The 21,735-nt window shown below is 33.0% G+C and overlaps 3 protein-coding genes across 4 annotated transcripts; 1 reads left to right on the top strand and 2 right to left on the bottom strand.

Annotated features, from left to right (window-relative positions):
* The first annotated feature begins 2,230 nt into the window (after positions 1 to 2,230).
* LOC107887407 (protein NSP-INTERACTING KINASE 2) lies at positions 2,231 to 3,956 on the top strand. Of its 2 annotated transcripts, none has more exons than XM_016811639.2 (7): positions 2,231 to 2,665; positions 2,763 to 2,895; positions 2,997 to 3,068; positions 3,153 to 3,296; positions 3,386 to 3,457; positions 3,538 to 3,597; positions 3,718 to 3,956. In XM_016811639.2, the coding sequence occupies exons 1-7, from the start codon at positions 2,569 to 2,571 to the stop codon at positions 3,887 to 3,889; spliced, it is 750 nt and encodes a 249-aa protein (XP_016667128.1). In that variant the 5' UTR covers positions 2,231 to 2,568; the 3' UTR covers positions 3,890 to 3,956. The 2 variants fall into 2 exon arrangements, with proteins under 2 accessions (XP_016667128.1, XP_040952102.1); XM_041096168.1 differs by having other exon boundaries at positions 2,533 to 2,665; positions 2,788 to 2,895.
* Positions 3,957 to 4,025: 69 nt separating this feature from the next.
* Positions 4,026 to 5,635, bottom strand: LOC107887406 (peroxidase 11). The gene is made up of 3 exons (XM_016811638.2): positions 4,918 to 5,635; positions 4,663 to 4,828; positions 4,026 to 4,578 (listed from the first exon to the last, which is right to left on the bottom strand). The coding sequence occupies exons 1-3, from the start codon at positions 5,329 to 5,331 to the stop codon at positions 4,151 to 4,153; spliced, it is 1,008 nt and encodes a 335-aa protein (XP_016667127.1). The 5' UTR covers positions 5,332 to 5,635; the 3' UTR covers positions 4,026 to 4,150.
* A 1,236-nt stretch (positions 5,636 to 6,871) lies between these two features.
* On the bottom strand, positions 6,872 to 8,718 carry LOC107887405 (uncharacterized). Its single transcript, XM_016811637.2, has 2 exons — positions 8,466 to 8,718; positions 6,872 to 7,860 (listed from the first exon to the last, which is right to left on the bottom strand). The coding sequence occupies exon 2, from the start codon at positions 7,828 to 7,830 to the stop codon at positions 7,018 to 7,020; it is 813 nt and encodes a 270-aa protein (XP_016667126.2). The 5' UTR covers positions 7,831 to 7,860; positions 8,466 to 8,718; the 3' UTR covers positions 6,872 to 7,017.
* Positions 8,719 to 21,735: the final 13,017 nt, after the last annotated feature.

The raw sequence follows: 21,735 nt of genomic DNA, 5'->3' as shown, positions 1-21,735 counted from the left end.
CAAAGCAATGACACCAAAAATTTGACAAGGTTGTTCTAGCTAATGGTTATAAAATAAATGAATCCGATAAGTGCATATATAGCAAATTTGACAGTGGAAAAGGTTTCATAATTTTCTTATATGTATATGACATGCTCATATATGGCACAAATTTGGAACAAATAGAAAACACAAAGAAATTCTTGTTAAATAACTTTATTATGAAGGGTATGGGTGTAGCATATGTCATTCTTAGGATTAAAATAATCTGAGAGGAAAGTACTATAGCTTTATCACTATCACATTACATTGAAAAGGTGCTTAAAAAGTATGATCTTTTCAATTTTACACCGACATCTACACCCATGGATCCTCAAATAAAATTAGTATCTAATGCTGGTAGGAAAATTGATCAATTGAAATATGCAAGTCTAATTGGTTGTCTTATGTATATAATGATTTATACAAGACCAGATATTGCATATGTTGTTGGAAAATTAAGTAGGTACACAAGTAATCCAAATAGTTTACATTAACAAACTTTGAATATAGTTCTTAGGTACTTAAAGAAAACTATTAACTATGGGTTGTGTTATAATGGATATCCTTCACTTTTAGAAAGATATTCAGATGCTAGTTGGGTTACAAGTTTGGAAGATCATGCTTCTACTAGTGAATAGACCTTCAATCTTGGTGGAGGAGACATTTCTTGGTGTTCCAAGAAGCAAACATGTATTACTGATTCCACCATGGTAGCAAAATTTATTGCATTACTCGCTGTATCTATAGAAGCAGAATGGTTAAGAAATTTGCTTTGTGATGTACCTCTATGCCCTAAACCAATTTCACATATTTCTATCAGTTGTGATAGTAAGACTACTTTAGAAAAGGCATATAACCAAATATATAATGAAAAATTTAGTCACATTGGATCAAGACATAACTATGTCCAATAATTAATCTCTAATAGGGTAATCACTATTAATTATGTGAAGTCAAGTGAAAATTTGGTGGATCCTTTGCCAAAAAGTCTTGTTAGAGATGTAGTCAACAAGACCTCAAAGGGGATGGGACTCAAGCCCATTAATTAGATTAATTAGAGTCACCCATGATGAAAACTCGACTCAACGCTTAGTATAATGTCAAGTCTTGAGTTCAATGAGACAAAGTACATCATTAGCATGTCATTACTAGCACTATAAATAAATTCATCCTAAGATTAATGAGCTAGGTACCCGTAATAATAAAGGAAGGATGAGTAATATACTCTTAACAGACCCATAATATAAATATGTTATAGTATTATAATTATGGGAGCACTATGTGAGTGGAAGTGTGGTCGCTTCTAGGAGCTCAAGGGCTTGGCTCTGACAACACTCATGAAAAGAGGACACAAACATATGGCCATAATAGTGTCCTTAGATACTATGCATTGACCGATGTTGAAATCATTATATGAGATGTGTTCGATTAATCAAATAGGATAACTGGTTCAAAGCTTAGTTTACCATGCAATTTCTATTAACTTTAACATGTTTTCACCAAGTGAAAGTTCAATTGTAAGACACCTTCATTTTTTCTATTTGATTATCAAGAATAACAAAATCTAAAATATTTTGAAAATGGGGGAGATTATTGGAATATTTTCAACCATATTTATAGTATTCCAATAATTATAAATGAAATGGCGTAATTAATCAAAAGTTATATCTTTTTGGTTATTGACAAAGAATTATGACTATTCAAACAATATTATTTGAATAATTATGTTTAATCAAGAGACATTAGATGAATAATTATGTCTCTTTTAAAAATATTATTATTAAAAAAAGACACCTATTGAAAGATGTCTCTATAAAGAAAAATGTTACTAATTTTTTTGTTATACATTACTCAGTGTTTAGTTGACTATTTTCATTTTCGTCAGTGTAAAATACAAATAAACATCGGGCTTCATTGTATAGGTTCATTTGCTTGAAACTCATTTGCACACCGAGTATAGGTAGGGGTGAATAGAACCTTAAAGATAGTGGTTTGATACATGCCTTGAAGCCTTGTCCTATTTCCATATTTTCTGTTCTAATTGTTGTTCATGTTTTATTCATGTACTTAAGATTTTCCTCACCGAAATTTTTATACTAACAATATGATCCCACCAGGGTTAACTTGGGCCAAGTTGCATGTATTGGAATTGCTTTCGCTCTTTTTTACCACAAAATAGGAACATCTCAGCAATGCTGCTTTCCCTTTCTTTTGATTATGCATATGCCTTCCTGATATCCCACTTCAGTCCTTGGCATCTGCAAACTCAATTTTACGCTCTCCTTTGTACTATATATTGGGAATATTATAACTTTATAAAAGGCAATTTTCACAAGGGAATTTGTTCCATCTGAAGGGCTAACAGCCACTTAGAAAATGCAAGGATATCATTATTCCCTTCAAATTAAAGTGGCTAGTGATTGATTTACTCAAGGGTTGCATACTCCAGTTATGAGCTTTACACTCCTTAATTAAAGCTTACTGCCTTTCACAGCTTATTTCTTATAATCCTGTGAGTGTAAACAATTTTTTGTGCTTCAGTCCCGAATGAGTATCAGGACAGAGATTTCTGTTTTAGTGTGTTGTCTGGTTTTTTCCCGCTTGTCGACTTCTGGTTCCCCATCAAATGGTGTCGGCTCTGAAGGTAACAAATGTCCCTTTCTACTGTAATCAAAGACATGGTTGTCTCCATAATCTTTATGCATGTATCTTCTTTTTTTTTTGGGGGTAAAAATTTACAGTAATTGCTTTAATGGGAATAAAAAGCTTCCTGGTTGATCCAAATGGGGTTCTTGAAAATTGGGATGAAGCCTCCCCAGATCCATGCACCTGGAGTATGGTCACTTGCTCTGCCGATGGTCAAGTTATTGGCTTGTAAGTAGCATTAGTTTATGTTGCTTTATAAACATAGTCCGAGTAACATGGTCTTGTTCATGTTCATAGACTGATAATTGGTTGAAATGATTTTGTTGCAGAGGAGCTCCAAGCCAGGGATTGTCAGGTGTTCTTGCACCTTCTATTGGGAACTTGACCAATATCCAGACAGTGTAAATATAAAATGCTTACTACAAAAGTTTTCAGGCACTAAAAATAAATGTTATGAGATAAATATATATATATAATTTCTGCAGGCTTCTACAGGACAACAATATATCAGGAAATATACCATCAGAAATAGGGAAGCTTTCAAAGCTTCAAAATCTTGATTTATCCAACAATAATTTCTGTGGTCAAATTCCCACCACCTTTTCTCATTTAAAAAACCTTGAATTCCTGTATGTTCTACTCTTTGATTTAACCCCTTTTTTCTTTTGTTAACATATTAGTGCAATAAGTTTATATAGAATCTGGTGAACTGGTTCAGGAGACTGACTGGTAACAATCTTTCTGGAGAAATTCCTGCTTCTTTGGCTAATCTCACTGACCTTCATTTGATGTAACCACTTCATCCTTTTTTTATTTTTCTTTCCACAAGGATTATATCATATATAATATGGACTTTGTTTAATTTTGCAGAGACTTGTCTTTCAATAATTTGAGTGGTAAAATCGCCATATTACCTGCCCAAGTATTCAAGTAAGTTCCACTTGTAGTTCAACAATTTCTCTTTTTTAAATTAATTTTACTCTTCTGGAAAAATGAAACTGTTGTTCATTATTTTTTAGTTGCTTAAATTGAATTTTTGAGTTGATACAGCATTGAAGGAAACCCTTACCTTTATACCAAAGGAACATACATGGTGGATAAAGGATCATTGCCCGACTCCAGCAAGGCCAAACTCAACAAATCTGGAATTTTTTATGTTATACCCGTACTAATGGTTCCTTATTATTATTCTTACTTTTGGGACTCTTCATTTTTCATATGAGTATTTATATTTAAAAGAACAACTTTGACAAGCCAGTTTCAATGGGAGAGTACGGATTATTTTTGTATGGTTGGTTTGAAATGAATCTCTTACAGAAACTTCAATTTCTTGGTATACAAGCAAACCTCATTTCTTTTTCTTTTTTTATCTTCAACAACTCAATGAAAACTATAACATCTATTTTCTTTTTATAAATTATTTCTTCTTGACACAAACAAACAATTCATAACCAAGTGCTGGTGTTTAGGCTGTTCCTTTTCTTCAAGTGTTGACAAATCGGCAATTCTTCCTTACTTCACCATTGATAAAGCGATCCGAATTCATAATATTCCCCAGTTTCACCATTGAATCCGAGAACTGATTGAAGAAAGCAACAGGGTCAGCTGCATATTTTTGGACAAGGCTTTTGGTTTCGATTCCAAATAGGCTGGAGTACAATTCTTGGTCTGAATTAAGCAACCCTTCACCTCTCAAAAGTGTATGGTAAAATGAATTGTCAAAAAGATTCGGTGTAACATTATCCATTGCTGTTACATTGTTGTCTCCTGATCCAATTATCGCAGGACAAACTGATCTCAACTCGCTGAGATACGAATCTGATACCGGATTCTTCCCGGAAGTTGCTTCAAAGTCTCCATAAATTCTAGCTCGAAAGCTCTCACAACGTGCCATTCCAATGGTGTGAGCCCCTGCAAGTAATTCACATACGCAGTATCATGAACAATCAAGTCTCAGTTGATTACTCTCCAAAAATTTAAGTAACAAGAGCTTACCGGAAAGAGCCACCATGTCAGTGACTGAGAGACCTTGATAAAGAAATTTAGCTATAATACTAAGAAGACCCTCATTTGCAGAAGGAATGTTTTCCATAGCTAGATCATAGCTAGCCGTTTTCGAATCCTTTCTTCCCACGGGTACATGCCAATAAGGTCCACCAACCTGCAATTAATTGGATAATAAAAATGAGGGCAAGTCAAGAAGTAAGAAATTAGAAAATGTTATCAAGTGTTATAAGGCATTTTAAATACCAGGATGACAGCATCTCTGGCAGCAATGGTGAGGATATCAGCACAAGAAACAATCCCAGGACACTCGGATTCAAGCTTGTTCTTGATTTTATCAATGATTCTGAAACCCTTTAGAGAGTTTAATCCATTGGTTGAAGCTTTCTTTTCTCCTTGTAACTCGATTGTATCATCAAGCAAAATTGACCCATCACAGCCCTGAACGAAACAGTCATGGAAATGTAATCGAAGAATGAAAGCTGCATTGCGAGGATCGGAGAGGACATGACACTCCATTTCCTTCTTCACAATATCAAACACATTAGGACATGTTGATTTGTAATAATCCAATGTCAAAGGAGGGTCAGTTGCAGCAATAGTGGAGCTGAAAATGGAGATACAAATCAAAACAAGGAAGCATTGGAGACTAATCGCCATTCTTTGATATCCAAGCTTGAATGAGTGGGTCAAGAAAGATAAAAGAGTGGGGGGAAACAGGTGGGACTTGGAACATATATAATGAAGCTTTACCTTCTGCCATAGCTGTTTGAGTATATAGTATAAATTTGTGTAAATTAAAGTCAAGAGAGGATACAACTAATGTTGGCATGGTTGGTGGGTGCTCTAAACCATAAGTTATTTAACCCAGACACACTTTCAAAGGTCTTTTGGTAAAAAGGCTGGTCGTAATCTAAATTAACAAAAGGAAATTCATATGAAATGATGTAATCTTTTTTGTATCTGTTATTCAACACATTTAAATTGGTTCAACTTATTAAGTTAAACCAAAATATGAATAAATTCGTGGCTTATTTAGTTTAAAAAAATACTATAATATATAATCATATTTAAAATTTATCCTCAGTATCTACTCTTTAATGGACTTACAGAATGTTGAACATTAAATACCTTAACAAATAAAAAAAAAAGTGAAAATAGTCATTTTTCTTTTATCTATCCAGCAATGTTATGATTTTTATTTTTTTCATCATAAGTTCAATTTGCACGTTATGGCCCTTTGGCATTTCAGCTTCAGAAACAAGAATAATATAGAACAATCTTTCTTGTATTTTCATTTTTCCCTTGCTTTCTCCATGAAGATGGAAAAAACAATATCTAGAATGCCGAGAAATTTATGCAAAATGGTGATTCTTGATTCTTGAAGTGCAAGAGATTAGTACCACGTGCAGGAAGCAATTCATCGACCAAGTCCAAATATTAGAATTTATGAACTATCAGTGTTGCAGGAATGTAAAATCGGTAAAAACAATATGAAGGTAATTATACTAAGAATCAAATTACATTTTATCTCATTAAAATATCTATTTGATTAAAATTTTCATTCATTTATATTGTTAGAAACTAACGTGGTCAACATATTAACTAGACAATTATACATTATATGCCATGTGTATCTCATGTCAACGTACAAGGAGCAATTTTTAACAATAAAAATCAATAAAATTTTTAATAGAAATTTATTTTTTGATCCAATGCAAAGGAACTAATTTACTCATTTTTTTAATACAAGAGACAAAATACAATCCGACACATAAATAAAGACCTCTATAATACTTTTACCTACAAAAGCTTTACATGAACATGTCACTCCAATTTTTTGACCAAAACGTATTTAGTTTTGTAAAATTATTTGATAGATGAAAATTTTTAACTACACGGGTTGAAATTTTACCAAAAATGTTGTTGAGATTTTACCTCATGTTTACCATCCAATCACCCTTCATTTAAAAAAATAAAATAAAATTTGTCATTTATATCCAAATATGGAAATGTTACGTCCAAATAATGAACCTTGTGACAAGGTTCAATTAGAAGGCCTTCATTTCCTGTACAGATGGCAACAGGTCCATAGGAGACGAATGGTTTCAGTTTACTGGGAATATCCAGCTTTATATGCTTCCTTCACAAAAATTGAAACAGAGCATAGAGCCACTCAAAACATATATATCTTCTAAAGTTTCAAAACAAGTTCAAAAGCTTTTTATAAATTCAACTTAACAGATATGACAAATCACTCTCATACAGCTCTTTCAAAACTAAAACATAAAGTTTCATAAAGCTATAATTTTGTTTTTTTGGTGTGTGAATCAAAAACCTTGTTCACTATGTATACATTTCAGTATCATAAGGCTGATGCTTAATTAGATTGAACCTTGCGTATTGATCCTGCATTTCTCGCGCAAAGCTCAAGTCCAAGCTAGGCAGCACATTCCTTTGCAATAGCGATCTAATCAGAGCCACCACAGAACTACTGAATTCAGGCCATGAAACACACAGTGTTCCCTTTATGTTCTTTAATTGGCATCGACTTAACAGAGCAGCAGCCAAGCCATCAATCATACTACCTGATGGAAAATAGTCTAAACCCTTTAGAAGGGAAGAAGCTACATTGCTACCACCCAATCCTTTTCTTTCGGCTAGCGTCTCCAGCTTAAACGCATAAGTTTCATCCGGTGAGAGCTTTCCCCTGAAGTTCTGGCTCTGAATTGAATCCAAAATCAAAAGTCTGTCAGGAACAATGTCCCCGCCAATTAGCAGCCTCGCAACAAGGTGAGATCTCTCTGCAGAAACACCATGTTGAACTGATACAAGCAGAGTAGATTTATCCCCATTATTCAGGGAATAAATGTTGCAAGTTTTGTCTCTGAAAGAGGGTTCGACAGAGAGGCCGGAGAAAGGGACCTCAGGTAGGATAAGACTTCCAACTAATGTCTTAGGTGACAAATGGTGGAAGATGTACAAAGATGGTGAAGATAATGCAACAATGAGGAGAGATGGGCGAAGGGGCTTTTCAGGCTTAGGAATAGAAAACACAAGGAATGGCGACGCAAGAGATGGTGATGGAGGTATAAAGTTGTTAAGATCTTCCTGAAAGAATCTAGATGGTGGGGGGATTTCTGTTATAAGATCTTCCATTTTTACAATTTAAAGCTCAAGCTCTGCGCACTAGCCAATTAAGCAAAACAGAAATATTATCAGCATCAATCTCCAGATCTCAAGGAGATAAAGAAAACAGTTAAACCTAGTTCTCTAGCCAAAATGTACGAGATTAATAAAATTTCAAAATTTCAACATAGAAAATAAATGTCTAAGAATCAAAGTTCATTGCTTTTTTACTTAGAGTAAACTATGAACATCATCATTTGGCATTTCTCAGAAGGATGGATAGTCCAACATCAATGAAATTTCATAGCATACTTCACTAAACCAGTAAAAAATCGGTTACTTCCATAATCAACCCTAATGTAATTATCACCCCCTTACAGTCATTAAATCACCCTTTTTCCCCTCATTCAAAGAAACCCAAATTTCCTTAGTGTCATTTTGTCAAATATTTCACATGCATAACCGAGGAACACGCAAAAATAGACAACTTCGTTGCCTAAGCAACAAATTTATCCAACAATAGCTGCAGTGATTAGCTTACAGCTCAGACCTTCAAATAAAGCAGCTAATTTAAAAAGATATATGTATGAAACAAGAATTAAGAACTAAGACAGGTTAAAAAAAATCACTTACAAAAGAAAAGAGGCATAAGCAAAGGGACTTACCGGTCAGGAAAGATAGACTTGGTTGGGAGGAAGAGCGGTATGTTTTTCACCTCAGATAGGCAGAAGAAAAGGAAAGTTAGTGAGCACTGACCTCTTGGGCAAGTTACGTTTCCTAACTTGTTTGTTTTAGGCTCTATTGTCTCTCCTCCTTCCAAGAACCTGATATGGCCCAGACCATAATGCCATCTGACACCCAAATTTGACGAAGCTTTTGTTTTAGATTTTTGCACAGGCCCAGTCTTAATTTTTCTTCGATTCGGTTGGATGGGTTAAGATTGTAGTTTATAAAGATAAACTGCACTATTAGTCATTAATTTATGGGTAAGTTTTTGTTTTAGTCATTAACCTATTCAAAAGTTTTCATTTGAGTCACTGGACTATTAAACTAGATGTTATATGGCTTTTTTGTTTACATTGCCTACATCAATCAAAAGCTCTCTTCTATTTCTTTTCTTATTTTTTTTTCCATGAAAATGCTTTTGACGTCATAAACCTATAAACCAAAATTCAAACAACTTTTTTTTTCGATATCTAACACTGATCGTTACATCGACGTTGATCTAAGGTATGTTCTTCTACTCGTCGATGGGTATTGATCCACCATGCCAATCATCGATTTGTCGTTTAGAGCTCACTGCTGGAACTTTTTTTTAAAAAAAACTTAATAGGCCAATAACTTAATAAAAACTATTGAATAGTTCATTGACTTAAATTAAAACTTTCAAATAATTTAATGACCTAATTATAATTTTTTTTAATTAAGTGACCAAAACAAAAATTTACCCATAATTTAATGACTAATGATATAGTTTACCTTAAATAAATTCTTTTATTTTATAAAAATTTAAAATTTAATTTCTCTATTATAATTTATTGAAATTAATCCCTACTTTAATGGAAAACTAGCCAGCTTCGTTTGGGAATTTTTTTATAATTTTTTCTTAAATTTTTTGCAAAAGATAATAAAGTTAACTTTAATAAATTTCTTTCAAACATATTATTTTATCACTTATAGCATAAATACATATATATTTATTACTTTTATTAAATATTAGTTTACTATCCTGATTTATTTTTGGTAAACTTATAATCAATTATATCAATTAATTTAATTTAATTTAAAGCAATTTTTTTATAAAAAAAATCAAACTTTTTATTAAATCAAATTATAAATGATTGTATTAGGCATAGATTGTTTTAGATCAAATTATGGTTATGGTCCCTCTACTATGTTTAAATTTAATATTTAATATCTATACTTTAATATTATATAATTTGTTTCCTCTACATAATTATGGTCAAAATGTTGAGGTCGAATTCTTTCTTAAAAATTCACATAACAATTTTAATCGAAATAATTAAGAATATTAAGTATTTGGACTAACTAATGCCGTTAACAAAATTATGTCAAATTAAAATATAAAGTCTAAATCTCAAAAGTAAGCATATTAGAGAGTTTGGAACTGTAATTTTACCATTATTTTATAATAATTAAAAAAGTTAAAAAAAGATTAGGTCATTAATTACTCCAAATAATTAGAACTATTAATAATTTCGATAGTTGACGTGATTTAAAAAAAAATACTCTTATTCTAACTCATTATGATAAAATCTATTATAAAATAAAAAGAGATAGAGAGGGTAAAGAACAAAAAAAATTATGGGAAGCAATAGAGAATGTATTTTATTAATCAATGAGATTATCACAATGCTTCTTCAAAGTCTCTATTTATAGGCATAATAAGCATAAATGAAGTAGAGGTGTAATTTAATGACTATTAGAGTTTAAAGTACATCAAAACTTATCTTGATCTTGATGGACATCCACTTAATAAGAAATTCATAACACTCCCCCTTGGATGTCCATTGGTAGATAATTTGTCTTGATAAAACCTTATTAGTAAAAACCCTGTGGGATAAAAACCTAATAAAGGAAAAAAAGTACACAATCTTCCATTACAAGTTGCCTCTATAACAACCCATTTTCAGTTAAATCGGAACTGTAGTTTTGGGACCACAAATCCGAGGTTGAAATATTTATTTTATTATTATTTTATTTCCTACATCATGATAGTAGTACTGTATAAAAATTTCGTTAAGAAATTTTACCGTTTACATACTTAATTTGATAAAAAAGGGACTAAATCGCATAAAGTGCAAAAGTTGAGTTCTAGCAGCTAAAGGTATTAAATAGCTATAGAACTTTAAAGTATGAGTCCTTATGTGGTATTAGACCAAAAATGTTGATATTGGAATATGATGGCTTGGTATTATTGAAATTTTTAATGTTTTTAAAGGTTATAAAATTAATTTAGTAAATAAATGATAAATTAAGTAAAATAAAGTAAATGTATCATCTTTTTCCATTATCTTCAACTAAATTTTCAAAGGAAAGAAAGCCATTAAAGCTTTCTAGGTTCGGCCATGGTATCCTTGGGTGCATGGTATCTATTTTTGTCCTGTTTTTAATTATTTCTATGTTTTCGGGATCGTTGTAGCTTAATCTAGCTAGCCCGGGGACTAATTTGAGAAACTGTTAAACTATTAGGGTTTTTCAATTAATTAATGTGTATAAGTTTTGATGATTTATGGAAGTAAATGATTAGTTGTTGATAAAACAACTTTTGTTAAGTGATTTTTTGATGAAATTGTCAAATAGGGATTAAATTGAAAAATAGAAAATTTTACATGGTGAAATTGTGAAATAAATGAAATATAGGGCTTTCTAGGGACCTATATGAAATCTTGCTATAGTGGGTTGAGGATGAATTACATGATTTTCATTTTTTATGAGTTAGGGCCTAAATTGAAAAGAAATTAAAAGTATAGGGGCAAAACTGTAATTTTTCTAAAATGTGAATTTGGGTTAATTTGAATAAAATACATATTGAATTGAAGAAAATTTATCCATTTAGATCAAGACAAACCTCGTATGGCTTTGGATCGGGGCAAAGATAAAGTTTTAGATTAGTCGCCTTTGTATCTATGTTTACTCATCGAGGTAAGTTCGTGTAATTAAATCGTGTATATATGTTTTAATTGAATTCTACTTGTATTGTGAATTTTTATACGTACATACCGGTTGCATATCCAACGAATTACAACTATTATCGAGCCTCGTTTGAACCTTAGGAATTCGTAGGATACAAATGACATGTCATTAGGGTTTACATGATTCAGGTGCTGGTCTTGAACGTCCTACTGAAGGATGATGTCTGGCATGTGTTACAAATACGCTGTAGCTCATGTGAGCAGCATCATATAGCTACGTTTTGACCCACAGCTCGTGTGAGCAGGCCCATTTTCACAGCTTGTGTGAGCATTTTGATTCACAGCTCATGTGAGCATACATGTACAAGATTTGACGGATTACAATTATATGAGTTAGCACACTATGTGTGAATTATCCCAGGTATCCAAAGGTATTCTAAATGGTTCAATAGGCATGATTTGAAAAGAGGATGGTAAGAGTTCGATATGAATTATGACATAATCACATATGAATTTCATTGAAATAGTAATACATGATATATTGAGAGTTGATATGGATGATATATGAATTTAATACACGATAAAATGTTGTGCTCATCCAAGATCATATTGCCTATGTTATATGTTTAAATGGCTAACATGTTTGGTGTACATGCTTAGGCTGTAACCAAGTTGTGGTTGGAATATGTCATGTTAACTTACCTATTATGTGATTAAATGGTAAGTTATGTTTTACATTATACGAACTTACTAAGCAATTATGCTTACTCCGTGTTATTTTATGTGCTTTATAGTGAATCGGAAGCTCGTTCGGATTGGAAGATTGTCGAAGTTATATCACACTATCCATCGGCTATATCGGTACTTTTAGATGTTTTAAGTTTGGTATAATAGCATGTATAGGTATTTTGGTTATTGAAAAAACCATTTGGTTTGGCTTGTGTTATGGGATTGTAACGCCCCAAACCCAACCTAGAGGTTATGGCCGAGTCTGGTGAAGTCACATGAGAAGGTATTTAAAACCATGTTTACCCAAAAACTATTCCAATTACCACTTTTTACTTAACTCAGAAAGCATATAATGATTAATTTGCTTGAAAACATTTCTTAGTTCGTGGAAGCTTAAGAACAAATAAAGTTGCAGTTTCAAAATCATAAACAGTATTCCAAAATTCCGAACCTAAACCAAACAGTCGGAAACCAGAAATTACATAATTACTCCCAACTATAGCAACTAAAATAATAAAAACATTAAAAAACTTTAAAACCAATGTGTATGTAGCAGTGGTCACTGTCGAGCCCCTTCGCTGTACCGATCCACCTACTGCTGGGGATTACCTGATAGACAAACAAAATAAGGGGTGAGTTTTCTCAAACTCAGTGTGTATATCCCCACAGTAAAGCATGCATGTAAACAGATAACAGTTGAGTAGTCATAATCGAGCCTGAGCTCCTAACATAATCAGTGTAAGCTTTAGCCCACTCAAAAGAGTATCAAATATATTCGGTCTTGAGCCCATACAGATATACATGCATATCAAGCAGTACTGTGCATGCCCACCAACCCTGCACACCATCTCCGTCCACCCCTACACACCTCGTAGGGATAAAATCAACCCACCCAGCCCTACACACCAAGTATGGAGATAAATCAACCCATCCAACCCTATACACCATAAGGTACCGTGTAACGGCACATATCGATAACTGTAGCCAAGCTGCGAGATAAGCGGCTAGAGAGCCTATCAGTCTTCCTTCTCTTCAATATCAAACCCAACCCAATGCAATGCAATATAAATAATGTCATGGCATGCTTTCAACAGTAAATAGATTGTACATACTATACTCAAATCAGATCAATATTTATACGCATGCTAAGTATAACATGCTAGCATACATTTCAATATCATGTCGCATGCTAAGTATAACATGCTAGCATACATTTCAATATCATGTCACAGAACAAGGCCAAGTAACGCTTACCGACCCCTTTAACAGGTCACAGTCGACTAGGGCAACCCGTGCAACCTTCCAAAACAAATCAGATTATTGGGCTCACACGCCCATGTGGCTTGCTCGTATGAGCCCACATGCCCATGTGGCTCACACAGCCCAAATTGGCCTTGCCCGTGTGGATCACACGGCTTGGTCCAGATTCTCACACTCCCGTATGGTTCACCAGTGTCAGCCCATACGCCCGTATGGCCCACACGACCCAATTGGTCTAGCCTATGCCTCGCACACCCAGCCTCACACGCCCGTGTCCGTCGTGCCCATGTGGCAAGCGCTCGGCCTGGCTCACTGATCACACGGATGTGTATCACCATACGGGCATTCCATATGCCTGTGTGGCATCGATAGTTCTGATTTCGGCTTTCACCGAAACCCATTTTCTATGCAATCGAAGTACACACCTATTTTCGATTGAAGCCTAACGAAATCTCGAACACTCCAAAACTTTCAACGAATAACGGCGATTACTCGCTGTTCAGAACCCTGATTAGTGATCCACAGAACCTTGATTGCCCCCTAAATAGCAAATTAAATCCCTCTTAAACGATCCCCAAAAGAGACCACACAATTTAATAAAACCATACTTATTGAGCCGATGGAACCACTAGTAGCATGCCAAAACTAATCGAAAGAAAGAAAAATGGAGGAGAGGGGTAAAAGAAATAAAATATCAGCAGCAAGGGGTTTGGGAAAAGAAGAAAACGACAGAAAGAGCAAAAAGAAAAAGGAACACAGGTTTAGGCAAACACCTGATAAACCCTACCTCCCCCTTTAATGTTTTAGTCCAACTCAAACATCCGCATGGCTTATCAGCAAAATAATGCCACACTCTCGACTCGAACTCGAGAGCTCAAGCATAATCCCTTGCCACTCAACCACTAGACCAGCAGGCCTATTCTGTTAAATTCCTACTAATAAATTCTTATAAGCCCATCAACCAAAAGTCAGGCTTAATTCAAATAAAAACCAAACCTTAGCCAAAGTTAAGGCTCGAACTTGGGACTTCCCAAAACCACATATATTTTATGCCAAAATGATTCAAAACAAGAGCCCCAATATTTCCAAGCTCAAAAATACCAAAAGCTGAAATTATAGAAATTTGGGACGTTACAGGCATTTTGGTGGTGTAATGGAATTTGTTTTGGCATGTATATAAGTGGCCTTAAAATGGTTGATATTTTTCTTGCTACGTTGAATGATAGAAGATGGAATAATAGTCTAAAAGATGCATATTGTAAATGGTCTTGTGATAGGTTTCAATGTGGTGGTTTGATACTTTTATTTTGGAGGATATTTATGTCGTTATTTAGTGCTAGTTTTTTATTGGCATATTTGGCACCATTTGGTGTTTTTGGTAAATAAATCAATGGTTTGTGTTTATGCAAACTTGTTAAAAGTTAGTTGATTAATTTGGCCAATTTTAGTATATGATTATACATGTTAAATGTTGTCTTTTGAGGTGCCTTTAGGCATATTGGTTGTAAGCTTGTATACCATATTTGGATAGCTTGATTATGCATGACTTTGGTGCCTTTTGATGGCTTGTATGTATGTTCAAAAGTAATTGTAGGTATATATAACAGCCCGTTTTTAGTTAAGTCGGAACAGTGGTCTCGGGACCACAAATATGAGATCAAAATACTTATTTTATTATTATTTTAATGTTTAAAGAATGATAACATGTATGTGTGAAAATTTCGTAAGGAAATTTTATTGATTAAATGGTTAATTTGATAAAAAGAACTAAATTGCGTAAAGTGCAAAAGTGTTGTTCTATTAGTTAAAGGTGTCAAATAGCTATAGAACCTTAAATTTTAAGTCCTTATGAGGTAAATAATCCAATTGTGAGTTAGTGGGTGAGATGTGGTTTGGCATTTTTGTGTAAATATGAATTTTTTAAAGGCAAATTAGTAAAAAGATAAATAATGTTTTAATTAATAAAACTAAAAATCAAATTTCATTCATTAATTTTGTTCTTCACCAATTGAAGAAGAAAGACCTAACCCTTTGGTGTTAAAATTTCGGCAATCTCATTCCCTTCAATTAGGTATGTGTTTTTGATCCGTTTTTAATGATTTCTATATTTTTGAGATCGTTGCTTCGTATTCTAGCTAGCCCGTGCCCTAGATTTTGAAATTTTTAAATATTTATCATGTTGCCATTGTTGAATGCTTGAGTAATTTGATGAATTATGATAGATTTGGAAGGTTTAATGTTAGATTAATAGTTTTTGTAAAGTGATTTTTGACAAAAATGTCAAAAAGGGATTAAATTGATAAAATGTGAAATGTGGTGGTTAAAAGTGTGAATAAATTGAAAATATGGGCTGCTAGTAACATGTATTAAATTCGGCTAAGCATGGTTTTGTACTAAATTGCATGAATTTGCAATTTTATGTGATAAGGACTACATTGTAAAAATGTGAAACATTAGGGGAAAATGTGTAAATTTTCCAAATCATAGATTATAGGCTAAATTGAATAGAACAAATGCTAAATGTGCTAAATTTGATAAATAGATCAAGACAAGCCGAGATTGGGATTAGATTGAGAAAAAGGAAAAGTGGACGAATAGTCGATAATTTCCATCCAAGCAACTTGAGGTAAGTTTGTATAATTAGAATCGAATTTTTAAATACTTGTAAATTATTTGAAATGAAAGTATAATTGAGTAAATGGTATTACTGAGTTAGAATGCCTAATTGATGAGAATTATTGAATACCGAGTCCCGTTTGACCGTAGAAAGTCGTAGGATACGAGTGACATGTCACTAGGGTTACCGTTTTGGTCGAGATCCTGCATGTGTTGCGGACTCACCATAGCTCGTATGAGCTTACCGATATATCAACTCGTAAGAGCTTACTATTTTCAGCTCATTAGAGGTTACCGTTTCAGCTCAATAGAGCTTACTGTCCATCAGGTCAGGAGGAGCTTACTGGTCATAGCTCGAAAGAGCAGAAATGATAATGAATTGACGGATTACTGATTTATACATATAATGTATATCTCCCAAGTATACCCTATTGGATTGGCATGGCCTAACACACGGGGTTGCACACAGGCATGTATGGCTATTTTTAGGGCACACGGGCGTGTGTGTTGGCTGTGTAACCCAAGTCAAAGAGTTACACGGGGTTGGACACAGGCTGGGACACGACCATGTGCTCCCATTTCGAATGTCCACACAGCCTGTGACACGGATGTGTTTGGTGGCTTTGTGAGACACACGGTCTGGCCACATGGGCGTGTGTCCCCTGTTTTGAGAAAATTTTTTGAAGTTCTGTGAAAGTTTCTTCAGTTTTTGATTTAGTCCAAAATCACTCCCAAAACATGGTTAGGGCCTCGTAGGCTCGTAATAGGGACAAATTGATTGAGATTGAATGATGAATGCTTGAATTGAGAAAATGTATGCTAAATGGATGTTTAATTCTTTTATAAGTCCGGTAATGCTCCGTAACCCTATTCCGGTGTTGAATATGGGTGAGGGGTGTTATAGTATGTGCTTGGATGGGTAAGAAAAATATCTTTAAAATGACCTATTTTTCGTCCACACAGGCAGAGACATAGGCGTGTGTCTCAGCCGTGTGCCAGGCGACACGGCCGTGTGTCCCCTATTGCTTTCAAAGGGTTGCAAGTTAGGCTATTACATGACCTAGCACATAGCCTGACACATGGGCGTGCGAGGATATTTCGAGGGGTACACGGCGTGGTACATGAGTGTGTAGCTTGGCTGTGTGACCCAAGTCAGTGAGTTACACGGGCTGGGACACGGCCATGTGTCCCTACTTCAAATGTCCACACGGCCTGAGACACAGCCAGGCCACACGGCAGTGTGACCCCTATAGTTTTGGAAATTTTCACTGTTTTCTGAAAAATTCTATAAGTTTCTGATTTAGTCCCGACTTGTCTCAAATGTCGAGGGCTAATATAAGGGAAAATATGTATGTTTTAAATTGGTTTTGATATGATTATTGATATTATTTGAAATGTTTGAAATTTGTGTTCGTTTAAATTAAAAACTCCGGTAATGCTCCGTAACCGTAGTTTGGCAACGGATACGGGTTAGGGGTATTACAGCCTCGATAAAAACCCTTACCAGGAAAACCCAATGGGAAAACATCTTGGTTAAAGGGAAAAAAATACAACTTGTTTTTAGACTCCCCAAATGGCAACATTACATTACATCTTTGAGTTGACGCATTACAATCTTGTGTAGTAGTTTGTCAAATGTTGAAGTTGGCAATGCCATAGCAAAAGGATCTGCTAAATTATCACTAGAACGAACTTGTTGAACATTTATCATATCTTTTCTCAATATCATGGGTGAAGAATAATTTTGGTGAAATATATTTCATTCTGTCACCTTTTATGTAACCACCCTTCAATTGAGCTATACATGCTGCATTATCTTTGTATAAGATAGTTGACATCTTTTCCTGTAAAGGCAAATTACATATCTTCTGGATATGTTGGGCTAATAACCTTAGCCAAACACACTCTCGCCTCATACATTGCAATTATTTCTGCATGATTTGAAGAAGTGAGAGCTAATGTTTGCTTTGTTGAACACTATGATATGGCAGTACCCCCACATGTAAATAAATATCCTATTTGAGATAAATCTTTATGTGGATCTAATAAATAACCAACATCAACATAGCCAACTAATAGAGATTTTGAATTATTTGAATAAAATAATCTCATATCAATGGTCCTTCTGAGATATTCAAATACATGTTTAATTTCATTCCAATGTCTATATGTTGGAGAAGAACTAAGTCTTGCTAACAAGTTTACAGCGAAAGTTATACCAGGTCTTATGTTGTTTGGAAGATAAATCAATGCCATTTAGATATGATACTTCAAGACTAAGAAAATCTTCTTAATTCTCACAATGAAAAAATTCAATCTAACGATCATACAACCATCGAGGTACTCAATGGATGCACTTTATCCATGTAAAATTTCTTTAAGATCATTTCCGTATAAATTGACTGATGGACATGAATTCCATATTTTAAATGATCGATTTGCAGGCCAAGACAAAACATTATTTTTCTAAGATCTTTCATCTTAAATTCTTTCTTTAAATAATTTACTGCATTTTGAAGCTCTTTGGGAGTTCTAATAATATTTAAATCATCAACATAAACAATAATTATCATAAAATCTGATCTAGACCTTTTTATACAAACACATGGATAAATTGGATCATTTTTATAACATTCTTTCAACAAATATTCACTAAGACGATTGTACCACATATGTTCAGATTGTTTTAATCCATATAAACTTTTCTTTAGTCTGATTGAGCAATTTTCCCGAGAAACTCTATATCCTTCTGAGATTTTAAATCCTTTAGAGATTTTCAGATAAATTTCACTATCAAGTGTACCATACAAATAGTATATAACAACACCCATTAGACGCATGTCAAATTTTTCACATATTGCTAGACTAATAAGGTATCTAAACGTGATTGCATCCACCACAGAATAATATGTCTCTTTGTAATCAATTTCGGGCCTTTGAAAAAAATCCTTGTGCTACAAGTCAAGCTTTATATCTTATGAATTCATCAATTTCATTTTTTTTCCACAAATACTCATTTATATCCTACCGATTTTACATCTTTAGGTGTTTGGGCTACATGTCCAACAACCCCACGTTTAAAAAGTGAATTCAATTTTACTCGAATTGTGTCTTTCCATTCTGGTCATTCTTTTTTATTTTTATATTCCTTAATAGATTTAGGCTCAAGATCTTTATTTTCTTTTGTTATTTCAATAGCAACATTATAAGCAAAATTGTTGTCGACAACTACATTTTTTTCGGTTTGACATAACTTATCGAGATCTCTTTATTTTCATCATTTTCATTTTTATTTTTAGGTACCTGAATCTCTTCTTAAGTTTTACAATTATTTATGTCATGGGTTTCTTCAGGAACCCCCACCTCCACTATATGACATCTTGAATGTTTGCTCCTTTTCTTTTATAAGGATTTTATCTTTAGAACAGACCGGTCTTCCACGCTTCAGGCATGGATTACTTTATTTTGCATTAATAGTTTGCCTTATTAGGACATCAATTTGTATTGAAGCATTTTCAGCTGGTATGTGAGATTTAATGAATCCGGCAGTTTATTTGTAAAATAAGTTATCTATTGAACTTCTAGTTCACATTCCTTTGTATGAGGATCTTAGACATTGATAATTCGTTTCAAGTACTTTATTAATTCAACTTTTTATTCTCTCTTCCCTAATGTTGGGAAAACTGACAACTCATGTCATAACTAAATCTCGAATTAATAGCTCAAAAATATTTAACAATATAAGGAGACTCATATAAATATGCATTCCCAATCTCTTATGATAACCCACCTTTGTGCATTCTGGTGGAGCAACTGGAACACATACCAAACATCCAAAAATTATAAGATGGGAAATATTTGGCTCTTGACTAAAAATCAATTGTAATTGGGAATATTTATAATTTATTAGCTTGATGCGTGTAACATGTAAATCAATACAATCTCATGCTAAAATATGAAGTTTTGTTCTAATAAGTAATGGTTTAGCTATTAGTTGGAGGCATTTGATAAACAATTCAGCCAAATCATTTTATGTGTGAATATGAGCCAAAGGATGTTTAACTTTTATCTCGATTGACATACAATAATTATTGAAAGCTTGTGACAAAAACTCGCCAACATTAGTAAGATGAATTGTTTTAATTACATAATCTAAAATTAATCATTTAAACAAGTAATCTCGCAAATGAGAGGTTGCGAGTTGATAACACATGTGATTATTTTGTAGATGCATCTACCAAAATCATATAATATCAAAATCATCTGCATAGTGGATGAATGTGCACATATTCATTTAAGAGATTCAAGACATTAAATGTCAACCTTAGCTAGTGAGTTTGTAATAATCAATTATAATTGAGAACAAATAACATATGAGAATTCTTTAAATTAAAGAATCTTTTGGTTTTTTTAATAAATGCATATATGAATTATCAATTAATTTTCACATCATATATAATCCAAGATGGTCTAACTACTCATGCCAAATAGTAAATGTATTTGTATCAGTAAACTTCTGGTTTACTTTAACATATTTTTCAATTATACTATTAATGTCAATATAAATTTTGACAATTGATAATTTTATCGTTATTCTTTTTATTTTGTATCCACATCTAAGCAATATTGTGACATTTACTTCTGGAAATGTCTACATCAATGTGAAGTTGATAATGTTATTAACTCAATAAAAGAAATATAATTTGCAAACAATAATTTGCAATATTCACTTTAGGGAATATGCCAAAATTTTCAAATGTTCAATTTGACATTAATAATCAAAAGTGATTATACAATTTGTTATATTTATTGCAAACATTCACTTCAAGTTTGGACAATAATGTAAGCATATATCATATTCCTTACCAATAAGATTATATAGATATCATTCGTTTCAAGGTAGTATGAATCATTAGTCATTTTGTTCTAAGAATGAACAATTAACAACATTCCAAACTATCCATATTCTTTTTATTTATTTGTCAATAATGACAAGAGGTTCTATTTTATAATTGTTATATATTTCTACATTTACTTCGAGGAATGGATCAAAATTAGTGAAACAAATAATTCAATATTTTGTTTGGTCTTAAGAAGGCATTAGATCAATCCAAAATACTTTTAAAGCCCTTTTCACAAGAGTTTTTCATCATCAATTAACTAGAAATAAATAACCAAGTCATACATGGAGTTTACTACAAATCAAATGTACAGATAATACTGACATTTAAAATATCAAATCTGATATAATGCTAGTGCCAACAAAAAATCCATAAATCATTGCATACATGTATGAAATTTACTTCAATATAATACATATCATGTTTACTAAAACTTTTCCATTTGTAATTGCTCATATAATTTCTCTAAATCATTAACAAATATAAAGTGTATGAACTACTTTTAACAAATTTACAAAAGTAACAAGTTTCCCAAGGTTGTATAGTAAGAAAATATAAGACATTTGCAAAATCAAACCACACGAGTTGTTTTAATACTTCTTATCAAACAATAATTGGTTAATACAAACGAGATTCATAGAAATGCAAATGGTCAAATTAATATAGTAATTCTCATTTTTAATTTTATGAAAATGTTTTCAACCAAAAGAATTCAAGAATTAAAAATGACAGCAAGTAAACTTGAAATTCAATATTAGAACCAACCCAAAAAT

Source organism: Gossypium hirsutum, chromosome A03 (genome assembly GCF_007990345.1).
Source record: "Gossypium hirsutum isolate 1008001.06 chromosome A03, Gossypium_hirsutum_v2.1, whole genome shotgun sequence".
NCBI lineage: Eukaryota > Viridiplantae > Streptophyta > Magnoliopsida > Malvales > Malvaceae > Gossypium > Gossypium hirsutum.
Note: the sequence above shows the minus strand (reverse complement) of the source record. Positions and strands in the feature narration are given on the sequence as shown.